Source organism: Nipponia nippon, unplaced genomic scaffold (genome assembly GCF_047370975.1).
Source record: "Nipponia nippon isolate SJK-2023a ecotype South Korea unplaced genomic scaffold, ASM4737097v1 scaffold_1, whole genome shotgun sequence".
Lineage (NCBI taxonomy): Eukaryota > Metazoa > Chordata > Aves > Pelecaniformes > Threskiornithidae > Nipponia > Nipponia nippon.
Genome location: NW_028262290.1, coordinates 162,041,576 through 162,063,653, shown reverse-complemented (window position 1 = coordinate 162,063,653; position 22,078 = coordinate 162,041,576). Strand labels below are relative to the sequence as shown.

The 22,078-nt window shown below is 46.9% G+C and overlaps 1 protein-coding gene across 7 annotated transcripts in view; it reads right to left on the bottom strand.

Annotated features, from left to right (window-relative positions):
- Positions 1–22,078, bottom strand: part of LOC104021753 (mitogen-activated protein kinase kinase kinase 3) — an 83,623-nt gene that overhangs the window by 35,831 nt on the left and 25,714 nt on the right. For 4 of the 7 annotated variants that reach the window (XM_087731033.1, XM_087731024.1, XM_087731051.1 and 1 more), the window contains one exon: positions 8,768–8,877. In XM_087731033.1, coding sequence (XP_087587159.1) covers positions 8,768–8,877 — 110 coding nt within the window. Of the gene's footprint in view, positions 1–8,767; positions 8,878–9,267; positions 10,017–16,462; positions 16,612–22,078 lie in introns of those variants that run through there. The other 3 variants (XM_087731014.1, XM_087731003.1, XM_087731059.1) reach the window with 2 other exon arrangements.

Genomic DNA, 22,078 nt, shown 5'->3' with positions numbered 1-22,078 from the left:
CCCATGGAGAAAAAAGTGCTCTCCGCCTCCCTCCGAGGTGTAACACCCATGGAGGGCTCGGTCCCACACCGCCTGCATCTCACAGGGATAATCCCCGAATGGGTGGGTGACGGCCCTTCCTGAGCAAGGGCCTTATCTCTAACCCTGGATTGCCAGCGCGTGAAGGCACACTTTCCATCCTCTCAGAGGGAAAGCAGAGCCACAGTGAAACAGCTTTGTCTCTAATGAGGAAAATGAGCTGGACAGGCGTCCTTAGGTTTATTTTTAAACTGACACCTCCTTGAGTTCTGCAAACACCCATCGAAGTTCAGGAAGTCAAGGCTGGAGGCGATTCGGTTGAAAAGCTTAAAAAAACCCAGCAGATTCAGGGTAAACATGTTGGATCATCCGAAACGCATCCTTTTTATTTCTGCTCGTGGCATTTTCTGTTTCCAGAAAGGCTGGGAAGAACCGGTGCCAGGACAGTCACCAAATGGGGCACTCCAGTAGTGTTACAGGCCTGTGCTAAACAGGCACTTACATCACCTTGGTGTTTCCAGCCAGTTCTCCAGACCCACAATGTTTGGACAAACTCCAGGTTCACTTCTAGAACCAGGCCCAACCCGTAAAAATACTAAACTAACTCTAAACCAGTCGAAAATTCAAAAGGAGAAGAGATGACCATAAGTAGCCTAGTGTTGAAGGGCCAAATCATTCCACAGAGACAGGCAAATACGGGTGGGATTGCCACCTTAGATTATCTCTGTTGGAAAAGAAAAAAGATATGGGCTCTTTTATGCCAATTTTTATTTGCACGAGCCTTTCTGAACAGGGCCTGGCTGGTTCACCCCTCCTGGATGCTGGCAGTAAATCAGCCGGCGTGGGTTCATTGCATGTAGCTCTGCAAAGCCCTTCTCTACAGTAAGGGAAAAAAATCAGGGCGAGGAACTTTCGAGGTTTCTCCTTACAAAGGAGCAGGACGTGTAAGGGGAAAAGCTCACGCAGCTCCGGCCTTGCTGCAGGAAACCTTTCAAAACACAGGTTTCACTTTCAGCACAGACCCGAACGCTGCAGCGAGCTGGGACGTAGCACGCACTGCCTGTTTATGCTGAGCAACACAGATTTCGCAGACAAATAAGTTTGGAAAAACAGCTTGTGGCTGGAAAATGTCAAAACACTCGTATAAAGCTCCAGAGAGAGAAGAAAAGGGGGGGGGGGGGGGGGGGAAAGAGCCACGACCCTGCTGCATCCTTTTCTTCTACATCAACAACAGGGCTGATGTGCTGTGGCCCGAAGCCAAGAGAAGTAAGCCAGCTGCCCCGCACTGCTCCGCTCTGCTTCGGAGCAGAGCAACAAACACATGGGCTGCAAGAGGGGAATGAAAACCCACTTCATTTGTTAATCGGATTTTTTTTTTTTTTCTGATATAAAACACACTAACCTCTTGCCTCCCTCAAAGAAACCAAGACCTTAAGCTCACAAGCATTTGGGAGAGGGATAAATATATATTTATCTATAGTCTGAAAAGTTGGTTACAGTTTTATTTTGCAGTCTTCCCTTGGCTTGCTCATGTTTTTGACCCACAGCTAAAGCTGAATTCACCACTGCTATCAGCAACAAATACTTTTTTCCTTTTAAAAAAAAAATTAAATAAAAAAGTGGGCAGTGCCCAAAGCATTAGGAAATCCCAGGGGGATACAAAGCACTTCCTAAATGCCGGAGCAGGCTGTGATTTTTTACACCCATGGAAATCTGGTTTGGAGCAACTGGTTTGAGATTACACAGGGAGCCTGGGGCACTGCCAAGTGCTGGAGCAAAATCTCACACAAGTCTGCACCCAGAGTCTCAAACGCACGATCAAGGGGAAAGCAGGATCAGCATCTCCTGCGTACAGACCTCAACACAACATGCAACTGCTTGAGAGCAGGCTCTGGAAGAGGTGCAGGTGGTGGAGGCTGCCGGGTCCTACTCACTTTTGCAATTTTTTGAGGAATGAAGATAACAGCGACTCCTCCTTGCACAATCCGAGTTGTGCTATTTACCCTCCCTGCCATCAGCTGTCAAATGAGGTTCATGGCAGCCCTGTTCTCCCCACAATCAAAAGGTCACTAGTTGGTGTCGGAGAACAAGCTGAGACATCCAAGAAGGGCATGGAGGAGAGGGGTAAGGCCATGCCGCACCAGCCTTAAACACTGAGCTCTGGCAGAGGATTTCATTGACGGTTTCATGGAGCACTGTGAAAGCCGAGGCAGGTAACAGAGCAAGCAGGGGAAACTGAGGCACGAGGTGCTTTTCCTAAGGGTGTGAAGAAAAAACCCATCCTAGGGAAGAGAAGTCTCCAAGAAGACCTTATTGCAGCCTTTCAATACATAGAAGGGGCCTTGTAAGATGGGAAGAGACTTTTTCCAGGTCCTGTAGTGACAGGACAAGGGGAAACAGTTTTAAAGCGAAAGAGGGTAGATTTAGATTGGATATAAGGAAGAAATTTTTTATGATGAGGGTGGTGAGGCACTGGAACAGGTTGCCCAGAGAAGTTGTGGATGCCCCATCACTGGAAATGTTTAAGATCAGGTTGGATGAGGCTTTGAGCAACCTGATCTAGTGGAAGATGTCCCTGCCCACAGCAGAAGGGTTGGACTAGATGATCATTAAAGGTCCCTCCCAACCCAAACCATTCTGTGATTCATTCTATGAAGCTGACTGGCAGAGCCAAGCACAAAATTTAGATGTTTGATCTCCTGGGTCGTATGGACTAAGCAACTTTCCCCTCTCCACGTGCGTTTCCGTATGACATGGGGCACGGAGGAGCCCGCGTCTCGGCTGGCGCCTGTAGGCCCTGCTGCGACACAAACAAAATAAGCGACAACCCTGACAGGAAATACCACAGTAATTCCCTTCGTTTCTGGAATAATTTCTTCTCCGAGATACTTGTACCGGCATTTCCTCCAGCCCCGCTAACAAATGGTATTTTACTCTTTCTTGCCATCTGCCTCGGAAAGGAAAAAGCAAAGCCACCGCCGTGGCCGCAAACACATCACCATCTTTTCAGGCTTTCCTTGAGGTATTTTTAGCTCCTTCCTCAAAACTTCTAATTTCACGAAAAGACCACAACTGCCGAGCTTCAGAGGAAGCACTGATGGGAATCGGGGAGGGGGGGAAAGGGGGTACAACCACTTCTGCCCGTGAGGCGCTCGGCTGGGGACCGTGCACCCTGGCGGGCTCGGCCAAGCTCGGCCCCCGGAGCTGGAGCAAGCAGCCCTGCATGCTGGTTTAGATTAAGGAAAACGTTGGAAAAAAAATGGAAAAAAGTGTTTCCAAACGAGGTGAATCATGATCTTATACAGAGATCCCTGAAGAGCTGACTGCTGTTTGTAATAAAAGCACACACGGAGAGCAGGAAAACATGCGGTTAGGCCTAAAATGGAAGTGGCTTTGGAGGAACAGGAGGTGCTGTGCACCCTCGGCTGCTGAACAGATCGGGGGCACAAGTCCAAGCTGAGCAATACCGTGCCCATGGAGAAGGGCGACCGATGGCGCAGGGACACCCTCGCTGCCTCGCCTCGATGCCACCGACGGCGGGCAGGGACCCAGGGGGGGAGACAGCCCCGCACCTCCCCGTCTGCCCGTGCCCTGGTGTGGCACCAAGAGCTGAAGCACCCAAAACTGCCACGCTGTAAAATCCCGGATGAGCGCCGAGTTCAAAGACTTCCCCCCATCACGTCCTCTCCACCTCCCAAATTCAGCCGCCCTCAGAAACAGCGTTCTGGTCGGATTCCACCTCTGTGGCTCGCTTTTAAAGCTGCTCTTGTCAAACCTAACCAGAGGACAGCTTTGCCCATGCTGAGACACCACAGGGACAGGGCCTTTGGATCACTCCTTCCATCCAAATCCATGGTTGCCTCACAAACCACCTGGGACAAAGCCTCTGACTCCAGCATTAACCCTTCTGAGGTCAAGAAAGGCAGGAAAAATCATCACAAGGGGCCTCCCCTTCAGCGCTGCACCAAGAGGGGCTCGTTCCAGCTTCGCTCTTAGCCACTCGCGAGACCTTGGGCACTTACTTTGCCTCATTTTCCCCCCTGGGTAAAACAGGGGCAATGAAGGAGACCCGTTTCTGCATGCTGGAGGGTAAACAGAGCGATTATATTCACTTCTCTCGTTTTCTACTTGTTGTATTAGGAAACAGTGAGAAAACCCCGCTGAGCGGTGCGGCGTTCAAACATTAGTGCTCTAGTTACTCCTTTGTACAAAGCCACAAAGCGGTGGGATTTCTCCTCAACTTCTGGCTTCGGCCAAGAGACATCAGCACCGCAGGGCCAGGCCGAGGGGACTTCTGCACCTCCCCGACGTGCACGTTGTTTGCATTAGTCCTGTGCTCGCCCCTGCTTTTAGCAACGGGACGTTCGTTACAAGCCAGACAGCTGGACCGCGTCCCTGAACCGCAATAGGAGATGACTAATCCTCGTCATTAGGAATTATCTGCACAGAACCCCCACGCGCTTCGGGTTATTCAGCAATCAGACAGAAAGGGGTTTGTCTGGGATTGCCCCCTTCTCCTCTCAGGGGGTGGAAGTTACGAGATAGCCTGGTCCCCCTGGATCCTTACAGCTCTTTTCCTCCAAAAAAGCAAGCCCAGCACGTGAGCAGCTCAGAGGCCAGCAGAAAGATGATGTCTAGAGGGTTCGTTGCTCCCTTTTTTAGATATTTTTGGTTTACACAGCAGGAGAAATCACAGGCTTCAAAATGTTTATCCAAAACCACCTACCTGGCAGGGAATAGCTTTTCTTCCAGCTGGATTTCTCCTTGGTATTACCCTCTTAGCACCCAAGTCAGCTCCACACACAGACAAGGGAAAGCCTCTTCCCCAGATCCTTGGAACTCCACTGCCTTTGCCGTCTCCAGCTAAGCCTTTCCCAACCGGTGCTGCTGCCCTCTTGGTCCCTTGCTTCTGGACCGCAGGTGGGGCAATCCCTGCAGATCTCCTCCCAGAGAATCCCATCTTCAAGGTGATATTTATAGACTCTCATCATATTCCCCAACAGTAAAACAGAGGTGATAAAGCCAAACTCCTTTTAGGCTGCTTGGAGACCTCCAAACAGAGAGCCCTAGAACATGAGCTGTCTTTTATTCTAGTTATGAGCAAGCCTTGTCCTGCATCCAACTTGCCAAAGAAAAGAGGTAATTTCCTAAAAGAACAACTTTTAGGTCAGTCTGACATTTGTTGTGCATGGGAAAACGTTCCTCGCAAGTCTTGGACTTTATTGCCGTGGGAGAACTTGCAATCAAAATTTAACGTGGCAGAGGAACTGCTAGCTGTCATCAGCTGTGATAGAGGCCCACACCGATGCCTTGCCATTAGACCGAAGGCAGCACTGACAACCAACTTCATACTGCGAGTTGTCAAGCGCTATTTATATAAATAAATGGATGTGCACATAGACAGATGCGAAATAAATGTTAATATAATTGCTCCTTTCTCCTCCATGCTTTTGTTTGGGATTTCTAATTCTTTGCGGTTTCCCTTCTTATCCCACTCATCTTTTTCCTTAGTGATCACAATGCAGATCTTTATTCTGCCGTTTCCTCCTTCCCCTCTTCCGAGCCACTGCCATAAACAAACTCCTTTGTCTGTCCAGTCCAGGACACTGCCTGAAAGGACTCTTTCGAGCCACGCCAGAGGATGCATAAGGAATAATGGAGTGATAAAAGGAATAATGGAGGAATAACAGTGCAGAGGATGCACTAGGAACAATGTCAGGATGCTCCCTCTGTCCCCGAAGAACGGCTCTGTTTTAAAGATTGTAACTTCCATGCGGAAGGAAAAGGGTGTCCATCTCTATCCCTCTACCCTGTTTTCTCACAAGGCAGCGTAACGTAGTGACCGACACACCGGACCAGGACTCGGGAGATTCAAGCTCCGCCATCACATCTGCTGCCAGCTGCCTGGGCAACCTAAAGGAGGAAACTCGCCCGCACCGTGCACCAAGTACTGCTCTTCTCGTCTCCAGCTTGTTCTACCGTGAGGCATTAGACATCCAGAAACTCGGCCTTAGTCCTAAACTCATTTGTAAGGAAAGCAAATTCAGAAAAGAAAGATTTTTACGCAATTTGCCAAAGGACGTTCATTTCATAAGACGATCTGAAGCAAAACTGTCGATATTTTTGGGAAGAAATATTGTGCAGCAAACACAACCACAGACTACTTTCTTGTGTGGCCCAGGCCTACCAGGAAGACTATCTGCCAGGCTCCAAATTTCAACTGCTGTCAAGAGAGCACTAAGGAACCCCTCCAGGAGACAGGGATGAGATAGCACTCTGGTTGTGTTTCTCTGTGGACCAAAAAACTGCTGCAAGCCACAAAGTGCTTTTCAGTGGAAATTTGGAACACTGACTAAAGGATTCCCATGCCTCAGAAAAGCATTTTTCCACAGAAAAAAAAGATTTTTTTTTTTAATCTAACAACTGAATGTCCAGGCCCAAGTATTTCAATGTGAGCATGTTGCTGCAGGGCCTCATAAGAGACACCTACAATGAGATTCCCAAAAGGAAAATTTAGCATCTAAATGCCCCATGCCTCACTCTCCCTCTCCAAGAAGGGAGAATGCGCAGTGCATCCGTCAGCCCAAACAGCCAACCTGATCACAGAAAAAAATAAAAAAGAAAGAAAAGAAAAAAAAAAAAAGAGGGAACACCAAGTACTAAAGGAATAACAAATCACAGGCATGACAACAGCATTTCCAGAGCAATCTTTCCCCCCCATCAACTTCTGTGCTAAAAAACATGGAAAAAAAAAAAAAACCTTAAAGTGACCCAAACAAGTCAATTAAAAGTTTCTGAGCTGCAAACATGAACCAAGTCCCCACTAATTCCACCTACTTTGGACACTCCCCACCTCGCAGACTAGACTCCCGTCGTCCCACGAGCCAGACTTGTTCCAGCTAGTCCAATTTAGTGAAGCAACAATTCAACATACTCCAACGCCCTTCATCTCGTGGGGCTTGTCAGTCTGAATCCTCAACCCCGGATGCACGAGGAGAGCGGGATGCTGACTATTTGCTTCTCCTCCATCAGAGATCTCTGAGTAACTATGAGCACGCGGCTACGGCTGGTGAGCTTACGGATAAAAAGAAAAACCATAAAGGAGGCAACGTTTTTGCAAGCATCAATGTTGTAATTGGGAAGGAAAGTTTGATTCCTAATATAATAAAATTAAACACAAGCGGCAGCCAACAATTCTGAAGTTGATATCAGAGCACAACATAACTCTGTTGGTGATTTATAAATGAAGATACAGAGGGGGTGGGCTGTGGATATGAGTTTGATTGCAAGACATCAACTTCATGAAACTTTTGTAGATAAGAGTTCAGCCAATGAAAACTATTCTTTTCCTTCTTTTCAACTAATTATCTGGTTAACTGTGTATCTACAGCATTTACAGCAACAGTCTTCAAAAACGACAGCAGGGATTTTCCCCCACTGTGAGAAATAAGTATGTTATTTAAGAGAAGTCTAAAAAGCTTTGCTATCCTGAAAGCAACCCGAGGTGGCTTGGTATGGTCCCCACCCATCAACTTGCAGAAAATGCTACCCTTGGAGCCATCCAAAGCTGCGTTGGATTCCCTGCTTTGCCTGCAGCTGCAGAGAGCCAGCTCTGAATTTCTCTGGTCAGTTTTGTAAACATCTTGGACTTATTTCAGCATGAGCTGAACACAAATCCAGTGATTCAACTTGGACAGCTGCTACCGCCAGGACACACTTTAAAACAGACATGCTACGTGCGCACTTTTCCCCTCTGCATCCAGAGTTCTTTGTTAGTAGCACAAGTGCCATTAAAATATGCATGACGACAGTAAATGACAATTTGTTTTCTTCCTTGCTAGGCATTCAGCAGTTGCAAAGTTGATTGCAAGCTTATTCTAAGCCATAGCACTAGAAGTGGAATTCCAAGTAGATTTGCTCGCATGCTTCTCCAGCAGCTTCCCGGTCCTCTTAATTATTTTCCCCTTCTTTTTTTTTTCTTGCTATTTTGACAACTGAATTCCTTCTTCACAACTTTCGTGTTCGCATAATATTTGTTCCATACACAAACAGGCTATTACATCCACTTTAGCTATTATATCAGTGTCAGCGAATAATTTCTGACATTGCTCAAGGGACAACGTTTTTGCTCACCAAATCAACTCTGAATGCGCAACAGGGCCAAAATGTTTGGTTTTAGGAGCATAAACACCAATAATTAATATTTAAACACTTTATATAAGAATGACATTATTCTTCCCAAAAGACCCTGGGTGTCTACAGCTCAAAGTTGGCAGTCTGTCTTTCAAATATCTGAAGTAAAATGTGCACATGATAAATACCGTATTTCATCAACGCTATCAATAGAAAACATTTGACTAATCCAAATCTTAAAGCTGCATAGCCTGTAACAAGTTCTACTACTTTCAGTGCTAAGCAAGAGAAAGAAGTGCCTTGGGGTGGGATTTGAGATTTAAAACCAGTTTCAGGCTCTGTCGCTATATTTGTGAATGATTTGGGGTATCGCTCTTCTCTGCTCTGCCATTGCTCCTCTGTGATACAGGGATGCCTGTAACCTCTTTTCAGCTCTTCAAAAAGAGATCCTAAAGCTTATGCCTTGGTAAAACGATGTTATTTCTGATGTGCTGAGCTCGTGCAACACTTGTTAACTTCAGTTCTAACACGTCAACTCTGTTCTCCCAGCATGGTAAGCGCCATGCCCACCTCTCTGGTCTACTGGAGTTTGAGGTGGACTCAAGCAATGCCTTACCTGTTTGCTGGAGTGGACACTGTTTTTATTCCTGTTGTTGTCCAGCAGCCCCCCACATTTGCCCAATGCTGCCAAATCCTTCATAATAGAGTTCAGAGCTTCTTCTTCATCTGCAAAAGAAGGAGAGACAACTGAAGTATGGAAGGCAACCTCGCCCCTGGAAGCGCAGAGGAAAAAATACAGCACTGCAAATACAATCTTTTGACCGAAATGGGTCAAAAGACACGATGTCTAGCCTTCTTGTTAAGAGAGGCATTCGAAGATTATGCCACAGTCCCTCCCAGCCCATCGTGTCTTGGAAATACAGGTCTCTTCATCACCAGGTCAGACAGATCCTCAGAAAAGCCAGTGGCTGAGTGTGGGTGACCACTGCTTCTCCAGCTCCTCCAGCTCGTAGCCCAGATCTGCTGCCCATGGGGCCCTTTGGAGAGGGACCCACAGGCCAGACGCACTGTCCAGGGGGCTGGATCCAGTTTGTGAGGTATAAGGTGGACAGAAACCTTTCAGGGCCCAGAAAGCCCACGCAGCAGGTGATGGAGTACGACACAGTTCTTCATCTCCTCCTTTCCTCCCTCTTCATGAAAGACGCTCAAGAGCCACAATTGATTTTCAAAACTAGAGCCAGTGAGAAACCATGGGAGAGGGCAAGAAACTCATTAGAAGAGGTAACAAACTCAGCTAGGCTGGATAGAAGAGACACACACTGAGAGCACGTATGGTATGTCTGATTTCTGCAGTAACTAGAGAGCTTTGAAGGACCCATTCGAACTGAAACCAATCTCCTCCTTTTCAACACTTTCACATCTGTGGTTGTGGTCTCTTAAAGCAGCTACAGACCGTACATTGCAAAATACCAACCAGGAGCACTAAAAACCCTATCAAGACCTAGGGCACGGCGCACTCGTTAGGAGGGTGTGAGCACCCGTTGCATGCTCCATGTTCATGACACAGTCAAGACGGGCAGGTATTAGGCGGCTATTATTATAAAAATACAAATACAGCTACCACGTTTTGTGTAAAACCAAGTGTCTCCAGGGACAGAGCCACCCCTACACCGAGCCAGCCTGCAGGTTTAACTCAAAGTCCGCAAAGATGTGAAAGATGACAAAAACTATATGAAATTGGACAGGACTGGACCCAAATACTGAGGTTCTTTCCCCAGGGAGGTATATGTCCTGGATCCTCATGCTCCGATACAACATCATCTCCTCTTTCCCGCTCCTCCTGCTGGGTTGTATCAGGACTGAAGCTGTGAAAAAAAAAAAGGTGTGAGAAAAAGACTTCTCATGCATGCTGTGCACCCAGAGCCATCTCATTAAAGAAATAAGGGGAAAAATGGGGGAAAATGTTTAAAATCCAGTGTCACTTTTATTTTAGAGCTCAGAAATGAGCTCTTAATGTCTGCATCAGGCATTAGGAACATGCCTACATTTTCTTGCAGGCAATGTGTGTGTATATATATTTAAAATAGAATATAAATATATATTTAATCAATAATAAATATATAATTAATAAAATAACAAAATTCATGTCAAAGTACATTAAAGTGCAATTCCTCTTCCCTTCCACATTTCCCTACCCGCTAAAAACACAGGTATGTTTTCTCAGAGGGGCGGCAGGGAGTGTAACCTGAAATGCTACAAGAAAACACTCAAGAAAAAGATAACTTTCAGTTCTAGTTCAGGAAAAAAAAAAACAAAAACAAAAAAAACCAACACAAATGTTCCCATAGTTTGGGTTAGGTTTTTGTTGGGGCTTTTTTGGGGTGGTTTTTTTTTTGGTTAAAAGGGACCTCTGGGGACAAGCACAGTTTTCCAGACAGATTTTGTACTAGGAAAAAAAAAAAAAAAAAAAAAAAACACAAAAAAGATGAAAAAAACCCTTTTTTATGGAGGGGGAAGGGAAAGGGGGGAGGGACAAGTTAAAAAACAAAACAAAACAAAACCAAAAGCCCCACACACCACCCTCCAGGAATTTTCCACCAGAGCTATAATCTCTAAAATGCCCCTCACCCCTTTCTTTTTTCCAACCCGAGTGACAACAAAAGTTTCCTGAACTCACTGACACAAAACACAGTCCTTAATGTCATGGGGAAACAGGGCTTCAACAGGCAGTGGCAGAGCCAGGCTTTTGCTAGCAAAACCACCCGATTCACCACCGCTTTCCCACCCCAAACCTCCCTGGACCTACCTGGCAGCATCTGCCAGGAGATGCATCTTTGGTTAGCCCACCACTGCCCTGCAAGGTTATTCCAGGACTCCTAAGAGGGACAGCAGGGTTTGCTGGAGGTTAATAGTAATAATAATAAAAAATAATGATAAACCAACAAACAGGGACAGAGTAGAATCATAGAATCGTTAAGGTTGGAAAGGACCTCTGAGATCATCGAGTCCAACCGTTAACCTAACTGCCTGGTCCACCTCTAAACCATGTCCCTAAACACGTAACTTCAGAGTTTTCTGGAGTGCTGTCAGCTGCTCCCACCATTCCTCCCAAGAGAAAGACGTGGCAGCCCCCAAGAGCTGGCCCAAACCCCCCACAGACCACATTCCAGAGAGCTCCCACCACATCCCGTGGGTACCCGCGAGGATGAACCGTGCGGCCGAGAGCAATAGCATCAACCATGCTTTTGCTAGGACGTCTGACGAGCACATGGCATCACTGAAGACATCAAAAAAGAGAGATCTTTGAGCTGAAGTGGATCCTATCACTACTACCACTAGAGATGAGTATTCAGGGTCACTGCTTCAGTGTTATTCCTACAGGGTAGGTTACTTTGTCCCTCGTACAAACAGTAGTTGCAAGAGGTTGCAATGTTATTTCACCAGAAGGAAGCTGGAAGTGAGCAACCCTGCAAAACGCAGAGAGGCTGCGATTGAAAATCACCTCTGCAGGGTGTACAGAAAACCTGGATGTCCTTGCTGCCCCTCCTACCACATGGGGCTTTTGCTGGCCAGCAAGTCAGGGTATTCAAACTAACCTGTGACAAGTTGTTTGCTGATTGCGAAAGCAAGGAAGGCCAATTTCCTATGGACTTCTGTCTTCTCCTTAAACACCAAAGGGCTTCCAATGTCCAGGAAAGGCTGGGTTTATATTACATTGCCCTCAAAGCAGTAACTGAGTCTTCCTCCTCTACCTACCCATCAATTTTGTCAAAACTTTCTGCGACACAGTCTTTTGAGTCCATCAAACATAGCTTTAAGAATTCCTGGTGCTGCAACCCCACCTGCATGATTGTGAAAGTCGTGTTTCCTTAGAAAGCCAGGCTACACATCTCTGCCAGAAGCGTCCTTTCGCATCTCTCCCAACACAGCAAAGCAAGAAGCATCCACTCACTTTCAGCAGCTGATTAAGTTTAGCCTGTTTTCAGAAATACCCAACCATCAACTTAATCAGCCTAGAATCAGTGGTGTAAAACTGGGCCCTGGCTGTCCGGAATCAGGCACTAGAAGAAGAAAAAAAGAAGGAAAGAGAAGGTATTCCTAATATTTAGGCTGTGAACTCAGCACCTTTTTCTTCCATCGACTAAAAAGCCTATGCCAAAGAAGCATTCTGAAGAGCATTTGAGAATTTTTTTATTAAAAAACATGAGTGTACTTGTCAAAAAAACTAAAATACACATCTATGCCATCACTGCTACAAAATAGGATAAGAAAACGTCTTCCTATATGAACAAGAAAGGTTGTTTGCTGCTGCTGAAAGAACATGACTTAAGCACAAGCAGAAATACGTTATTTCCTTGAAGTAATGTATTTCTGTGCGCTTAAGTAGCTTTTTAACTGCTTTTAACAGCGTGTTTTTAGTCTAAGAGAACTGCAGTTTCAGAGGGACTATGACCGAAGCCTCAACTGTTCAAAACAAAGCGAAAAAAACCCACACCATGCTCTGAAGCAACTTCAGAGCAGGAGCACAATTTGCACCATCGGTTGCAAAACTGACACTTCCCAGTCCTCTCTATGACAGCTTTGCACAGGAACTGATGCTTTCCAGACTAAGCCTCTTGCCCATCCTAATTACTGCTCTTGGGGTCTCCGAGCTGACTCCCAAGAAGGGTGGAGAACTTTGTTCCATGGAAACAAGCAGCCAGCTCAGCCAGTTCCGTCAAAATTCAAACAAGCACTGAAACTTACTGGATAATTAAATCCAAATGGCACTCCCAAGCCTCTCCGGCGAAAGGGGCGTCACAGGCTGCTCGCTCTCCGTTTGGCTTGGTTTGTGCAAGCAGAGGCTGCAGAATGGATGGCTCTCCCCTGGGAAAATGCCAGGGAATCGATAGGAATCCCATGCCCAAGGGACGTGCAAGATCAGGTTCTCCTGATCTAGCACTGGCAGGACCCAAATAAGCTTCAGCCTTGTGAGAAGGCAGCATTGAGACTACACAGCAAACATCTTCCCAGGCTCTGCCACGGCTCCAGAGCAAAACAGCTGCAAGTTGCACAACACCAATGAAATATCCACAGAGCTCAGATGGACTCGGAGACTCATGGAAACCATGGACTTTGCGCAACGTGAGCAGGTTCTTGCTCCTGAACGACCTTCTGGCCCAGCTTCACTCTTGCACTGTTTTGTACAAATTCTCTTAAGGTATTGTAGGTTGGCAGGATGCATTACTTGTACAACGAAGCCTGCTCTTACGACATGTAAACAGGAATATTTCTACTATGGAGGAGCAAGACAAAGAAAAGCTGATTACACAGACAGCAAAAATGAACTGTAAAAATCAATTGTGTCTGGCACTGTCCCTTTGTCCCCAGTGTCTCTTCTTCCATCCTCAGCTCCTTCTTTATGTCCAGCTATTTCCCTTAGTAGGAAACTCATTTCTTTCTTCCCTCCTTCCCACCACCACCCCGATTTTGTACTTTTTAAATCATCTTGGTGTGACAAAGCTCATTCGATCACATCGCCAGCCCACCCAATCAAGGACCACTTCCAACCAAGTATACTAGAGGTCTCAAAGATATTAATTTCCCAAAGGTTTGGGGGCAGGGGGAAATATCCATAGTCACATAGAGGAGATGAACACACAGAAGAAGTCAGGCAAGAGGCCTTCCCAGGAAGCAATGACAAGCAGAGCTACAGCGGACGTGGGAAGGTTGGTTTTATACTTCATTAAAAGTACGCTGATCCATTCTGCCAGGATCTTATAAAAAACAGAGTACCTTCTCTCATCAAGTTTTCAGTTCTGTAAGATGTTAAGGCTCACAGGTCCAAGGCACTACCAATGTGAATCTAGGGCATTCAGCACTTAGTAAAATCAACTACAAAGTGAAATCAAAAAGCCACAAGATGACACATCTCTCAGCCCTTCAGATACCCGTTTCCGGCACTGCTACACGGCTCCGGTTCTAACGTGCGTGCGGGAGAGAGGAACTTGGAGTTTCAGTCTTAGTACAGCAGGCTGACTGCTGAACGAGAAGGGGAAAAAAAAAAAAGGCAAGGGAGAAATAGCGAGCCTGAAGGTCAACATGGACCACCCAAAACAATTCAACAGTCAGGAGAGAAAGCAAATGAAGACGGGACAAAGGAATAATTTAGCTGTGTTCAGATGGTCTAGACAGTGCTGTTATTGTTGGCTTCACTAATAGGTCATTACTAAGAGGCAGCTTACGGTAGTTCCATGAAGCTGCTTCCATCCACACTGCAAAAAAAAAAAAAAAAAAGGCACCAGCTGGATGAAGCACACAGAAAAGCCTGCAGAAGTAAAACAGAGTCTTGTAAAACGCGGCAAGTTCTGATTTTGGCCTTTCTCACACACCAGGCAGAGCCGGGGCTGGGAAAAGTCGGGGAAAAATCCTGGGTGTTGCAGAAGGGAAGAATATTGTCCTCTGAGTCATTACTGAGCAAGGCTGGAGCGTGTAGCGAAGGGGCCGCACGTTGTCATATACGCTTCCGCTTGGATCCAACGTAAAACCACAGACGTGACTGCTTGTGGTCACTAAAGATCCCACTGTGCTTTTCGCAACTGTCACGTTGATACCCCCGTTCGGCCGTTGTGCCTGTGTAAATTCCAGCAGCACCCTCCATCGCTAGCATCCACCTCTCTGGAAGGTGATGCAACTGCTGGGGATATCCCCGGGCAGAGGGGAGAGGTCTGTGAAGGCTGAGAGGGGATGAGGACAGGGTGGGAAGCCTCACAGAAACACTGTCGCCTTCAGCGAAAGCCCTTTCAAAAGGCAAGGCTTTGAACATATAGTAAGAAAAAAAAAACCATTGAACATAGTGAAAAGAAATATGGAACCACATGACTATGACACTAACAATCTTAATTTTGGCCTACAAAGGGCATCAGCCTTTCATTTTCTCTGGTTTTGGAAAACATACATTTATTTGATTCACTGGTATATGACATTTATCATTTACCAAAGAGAACCCTCAACGGAAAGCCAAGACTCACTGCCTCAGCATCGCTCAGCACCTGCAAAGGGCTGTCTCTTCCTGATGGACTTTCAGCTAAACTGTCAGCTGGAAAGAGAGATGAGCTCATTTTTATGTTTCATTTTATGGACAGGAATCTGGGACAGACAAAAGTCTTGCCGAAGACTACACAAGTCTGCAGCCAGAACTAAATACGTTAACGGAGCTTAAATTCAGAAAGGACTTAACTTGATCTAGCCTCCCTGGCTGTATACAAAGGCCACAGAAATTTATTTATCAGCCTCTACATCATGATCTTGACCTAGAATCACACAAAACAGCCTCTTTCAGAAAGCTGTCCAGAAAGTCTCAGCTTGAAGAGCTCACGCACTTATTCCACTAACCTCTCTCTGTAACAAATACCTCTCAATTCCAGTTTGAGTATAGCTCACTTCGTACTGTACTCATTAGATCCTGACATCCCTGTACCTTGAAGACCCCTCTATTAAGAGAAATCCCCCCCCATCTTCTGCAGGTATTCAGACTGCGATCTCATCCCCTTTTAGCCCTTCTTCATCTAACTAAATGGAAACACATAGCTTCTTACATTACAATAATCCTTAATTCATTCCTACAGCTCCTTCTAGTTGCCTTTTTTTTTTTCTTTATGAAGAGCAGAGCAAACATCAGAGTAGTGTACAACGTTCAATGGCCACACCACCTTTTCATTTCTACTTGCAGTGTGAGCATGGGGTAACAGCAAACTGGGCCCACGTGTTACAGTGACAGTTCATGTCTACTGGACCAACAGCAACTTGGGCTGCCCACTGCCTTCGTTACAAGGTCAATGCCATACCAGTCCTGGGTTTGCTTTCCTGGTCCAGGGAACTAGACAGCACTAACCTGCGCGAAAGCAGGTGTCAAAGAACTTGCTTGTGAAGACAAACGCTGCCTTTTCTCCAAAAGCTAGAGGGGAAAAAAGCCTGGAGATGAAGAGAAACCCAGGAGTTTTCGGTTTCTTCAGTACCTGCAAACACCGTCAACAGACATGTCCTGCCACCAGGATTCAGGCCATGCACAAAATACCAGGGGCAGAGGTACGAAGACAGCATGGACTCAACGATCTTAAGGGTCTTTTCCAACCTAAATGATTCCATGATTCTAAATAGCAGAAGGGATCAATTAGTAAGTAAACACTATCACAGCGACTGTCCCAGTCAATACTAGGAAGGAGAGCTAGAAGTTCAAGCTCAAGAGCCTGACTTGGACCATAACAAAAGCCCCATAGGAAGGGACCCAGACACTCTCACAGGCAGCTACAAACACTGCTTTGTAACTCACCCCCCTTAGAAGGGCCGGCTGTGAATGACCCGCGGCCAAACAGATTGCTGCGCGCATCCATCTAGTGACGGAGATGCAGATAAACCTCCATGGAAATTAAACCCACATGCACAAATCATTTTGCCACTGTCTGGAGCAGCGTTCAGTATCTGATAAAGAGAAGAATTATCCAATTACCCTCCCCCAGTCCAGATTACTGTGCACCGCAGCAGACGCACCAGCGGAGCCCGTTCCTTTTTGCAAATCAGCAAAGGCTCGCCAGCAGCTGGATCCTGCTGTCGTTCACCCTCCTGCAACCCCACCCAAGGGATGGCAAGGTCACCCCTGTGTACGCGGCGAGGCCAGGGCGCAGCTCAGCAGGTCACACCGAGCAATTATACATGAGGAAGTGAGGAAAGACCCTTCTGATATGCAGGATTTCTTGGCAGGAGTTTGCTCACTGACGTCTTAAGCTTGGGACGCACAAATTCACATAGATAACTAATGCTGTGAGGTGCTGGGGTTTCTTGAAAGCACGTTTCTCCTCATCAAGGAGTTACGATGCTAAAGGGTGCGCCATCTAATAGGTATAGAAGATTATTAATACTTTACCTGACAAATCGATGGTAAACGTTTGCTCTCCACAAATGATGTCATTTTGGATTCTGAATTTTGCTTTTATAGCACAACCAGTAACGGCTTTGTGAAAAGAAACAAAGCCAAACCCATCAGAGGCTTTTGACAGCTCCAGACGTCCATCGCACCAAATGCCCAATAAAAACCATCTGTGGTTTTAGGGCACAGTTATACTATCTCACAGACCCTTTTCTCAGGGGTAAAGCTCATTTTGAGAGTTCCTGCCTCCTGTTCCCCCTCTACGCCATGCTGTCCCTCAGGTGACCCATATAACTATTGGTAAAATTACACAGTCAATGGATCAGAGAACCTCTGTAGATCAAAAACAACCCTTCCCTTTACATCCCCTTGCAAAAGGGGATAGAAGTTAGTGCTCAGGATTGGGCTTGAGGGGAAGGCAAAAATCTGTTTAAAAAAGCTAAACCAATTATTTTTTAAATGATAATTAGTAAAACTGTATATCGTACATATAACTAATTCTTATCAGCACAAGGACAGGACCCAACCAGTCCCCAAAATAATCATGTACACAAATAAACAAACACCTCTAATGTAACATTAAGTGACTGGGCTCTTAACATGTCTGTAAGAGCATTGAGAAAACAACAAAAGAGAATAAACTAGCAAATATATATGCTATGTCATAACGTATTGAGATACAGTATGTGTGATAACGAAGAACTTCGACTGCCCTCTGAATTTCCCCAGGGAAAACAAAAAGCTAAGGGAACACTACTGGGAATTCACCTCAGTTTAGGTAAGGCGAGAGTGATGCCCTTAAAACACTGAGTGATCGGTACCTTGCAAACACCAAAACCAAAACCTTTCGAGGCCCCAGAATGGCAAGTGTTACCACTTATGTAGAAGTTTCAGTGGCTAATCCACAAACCATACCAGAAACTTCTCTTGATGAACGTGAAGGGCTGTGGCATAATACCGACATGCCCTCATCCCAGAGATTTACCAGGGACTTTTGCGATGGAAAAGGACTCAGGATCCAAAAGGTGTTTGGTTTAGCTCAGCAGGGAGGGAAAGTAGGGTTACGTCTGCGGTTCATTACAACCCTCTGCTCCCAAAATAGCCATCCCTCTGACAGCGCCGTGCGCAGTAAAATTCCATGGGATCAGAGGCGCCGGCAGAGCTTTCCCGTGCTCTGCAACTCACCGTCCTCCTCTGGGCCCCATCCCTGTGCACGCTCGTCACCACACGTCCCCCATACATCCCCGCACACGCGGAGGGCGGCCAAGCCCGGCTACGAAGCCATTTTCCCCCCCAGATACAGCCTGTGCAACATCCCGACAGCCAGATTTGGTTAGGGTGAAGCAACTCGGGGATGAGGGCATGCAAACTCTCTGGCGTTACAGGATGAGGAGAGCTGCTCGGAGGCTGCATCGTGGTGGGCATCCGAGCTGGAAAGCTTGGAGATGGGCAAAAATCTTTGCCCTTGAGGGGTTTATCCTGTGGCTTTCAGATAAAGGCTCAGGCACAAAACCTGGCCTCCTCCCTCCTTCTCACAGCCCTCCTCCTCCAGCAGCGCAGTGCCACTGGGTCCTGTAACAACCACGGGGTCCAGCCATGGCACCCCACACCCTTCAACCCTCCTCGGCTAACGGGGCAAACACCAGGGTTAAAATCGGGTGGCATTTGGTGGCGGGGGGGAGATTTGCTGAAGAGGGCAGAGTTGAGGAAAACAGGTGCTGCCCATCGTATCCAGCCAGCAACTTGGATCCTGGAGCAGGAGATGTGATGGTTCAGTAATAAAAGACACACTGTTTTCTAGTGATATAAAGGGTTTCAGTGCTTCTCCAGCACTCGCTGACTGACCCCGCACCCTGTCATCACAGGGCGGCGGGGCTCAGCCCAGGCCCAGCCATGATGGCACCCGGGCTGCAGCGGGGTGCACAGGCCCAGCCGCGTCCCCATGCCATGGGGGACAGGACAGGACCCTGGTGTGCTAGTCATACCCACCATCCCTCTAAGAAGTCACCCCTCAAACTCTTCTCCAGCCCCCAGCAGGCACGATTTTGCTCCCAAAAGGGTAGCAGCATGGCACCTAGCCCAGAAGCAGTCCCCAGCACCGAGCACACCACGCAGGGCTGGGACCCACAGGAGGTGTTCTGATGGGCTCTACGCTCCTTAGACTATTTTTATATTTAGACAACTAAGCAAGACCAGCACCCAAGCCCTGCCCTCTGACCTTCCATAGCTAATTGCCAGCTTGCCGCCTGCTTCGTCCGTGCCACCTCGCGGGCCCCAGACAGCTCCCCTACCCCTTGGGCTGCTCCCTGTAATGGAAGCAGATGAGGCCACCCCATTTTGGGGGAGGAATTTGGCCATACCCACGCACGCAGTGCCACAGCACGGCCCACGACACATTCTGTTGGCTACCACAGGTGTAACTGGGTACGCCGCCTTGCCTCTAGGCACCTCTAAACTTGGCTGTGAAGCAGGAACCATAACGCAGACTGTGTTCGCAAACCCATTTGAGGCGTGCAGGGAACGACGAGAGCTCAGTCCCCTGCTACCGAAGCTCATGAAGAGATCTAAAGCATGGCAAAGATTAAATAAGCAAGTCTCTGTTAGCCAAAGAGCAAGCATTTACCCTACGGAGCACCAAAGAGAAACTTAACCCAGCCTCGACCACTCCAGCTGCCAAAGGCTTCCCAGCCCTGAAGTGGCTCCTGCACTGGGTGGCTCCCACTGGCGGCCCTGGGGAAGACGGGAAGCAGAGACAGGGATATGGCAGTGAGAGTCAGGGCTTTCCTAGAAAAGCCATGCTCAATCTCTGCCTCTTGTACAAACCCATGGTTTCTCATTTACTTTTGCAGATTAGTTAGTCCAGGAGAGCTGCAAGCAGGGGCTAGACTCTTAAAAAGCAAAAATAGCCACATTTAGGAAAATTTTGTATGCCCATAGCTCCGCTGAGCATTAAAAAAAAATTAACTACAGGGGCTGTTTGGTTTTATGGCACGATGCATTTTGTCCCACAGCATCTGCCTGCAAAACTCCTCGCCACTTCAAAGGCGCCAGGTACTGGTTTCTCTCTCTCATTCCACAACTTCCACAGCTTTTTTGCTAACCCTGCCCTTTGCTCCACAGACACTAGCTACCTTTTATTTTAATGGATTAACATAATTAAATTAAACTTGGGGCTATTTTTCCAGCTTGTTTTCCTGCTATGATTAAAATTTACTCCTTCTGAAGAAGGGCTTATGTGCCTAAAAGGCAGCCTGTTTTTTTCCACCTCTATCAGTTCCCTCTAATAAAAGATATCACTTCTCCCCACAATCCGTACCTCTCTTGAGCACACTTGAAAGGAGAAAAATGTTTACCCAGCGAGAAACATAGCTGGCAAGTTATTTCCCCTGACTGCCTCCGATACCTTTGAAGGTTATTTGCAGGCTCATAAAGACCTCTTTCTCCCTCCCAGCCCAGCTACATTCAATGCTCAAAGCCACAGCCCAGAGCCCGTCAACTCCTCATCTGTTGCTGCAGTAACGGCTGCAACGACCCAAATACAGCGATGCAGGTCCGGTCCCGCATTCCCCAGGTGCCCAAAGCTCCTGGCGGGACCCTAAACAGGAGCCCTGGGTGCAATGGGCACAGTGCCAGGAAAGGGAGAAGGAGACATGGACACCTCAACTCGGACACCTCTCGAAAATAACAAAACCTGAGCTAGAAAGCCTGATGTGCTTTATTATAAGATAAACTGCTGCAATTCAACCTGATTTTTTTCTTTTTTAATAGCTCTCAGCATACAAAGAGCAAGTGAAGAGCAAAGAGCAAGTGAAGAGCAAAGAGCAAGTGAAGAGCAAAGAGCAAGTGAAGAGCAAAACCATTGCCTTAGATTGAGAAAGGAGGAAAACAAGGCATGGGAGAGCTGAGACATCAATGCCTGCATGCATGGGGATAGGGAGAGTCGGTCTGTTCTCCCTATCCAACTGGGGCCGTTCTTTCTGTCTCAACAGCCCCCAAAAACCACTAAATTGGGTTAAGCGGCCAGACCATGGCTGTGCAAACAGGCCCCCTCCTCCTTCAGCCAGCTGCTGTGCCTTCTGCCAGCCCAGCCTGCGCGTCGTCTTCTCCAAACACACCCACTCTGTCAAGGCAATACTGTAAATAAGCATCATTCTCCCATCTCCCATACCTCAGATTACCTTTCTGCTGAAGCAAAAGTCACATTTGCTCCAGAAAAGTACTAAAGACCTAAACCTGTGAGTTACGCATACATACGCTGAACAGAATATATACGTGTTCCTGGACTTTTTATCATCAGAAACACACGTGCACACACACAGCATTTCATAACCAGAATTAAGAATACTTAGCTCATTTTTAAACACAAAGAAAAACGTTAGGCAATAAACATGCTGGTGCTTTTTATACCAACTTCTGCAGTTTTTTAATATTACTTTTACTGCGGTGTCATATTTAAACACAGCAATTTTTAACCACCATTGACCGTGGTCCTTCCACTGTGTTGTATTGGAGACATGGACATCTTTAGAAGTGTCATAAGCACTCACTAGTGCACAGCTACATTTTGATTAAATTATAAAGATGTCTTTGACACTTGTGGATAGATGGCAGTTGGAAATGGACTGCGAGCTGGAGCAATTGCTCTGTGCCAGGAGCGAGAGGTGGGACATTCTGCTTTAGGGCACATGGTTCTCCACCCCAATTTTTCTCCCATTACCAAGGCTGAGAAAACCAGCGTGAGAGGCACACGTCACTTGGACTCTCTGAGGCCTGAGAAGAATGGCAACCCAACAACCATGTTAAAAATGAATTCATTATTCTTCCAACCAGCAGGAATTACAGTACCAAACTGACAGCAGACAACCACTTCAGGCTCCGGCACCATTTTGGATGATCAGTGTCTGGCGAGGCGTGTTGGGGACCAGCCTTCCTGAAGATGTCTCTCTCAGAACCATGCTCAGTCATCTTACCCCACTTCACCTCCGTACCCAAGACCTGACCCACTTAGGAAACATGTGGTCA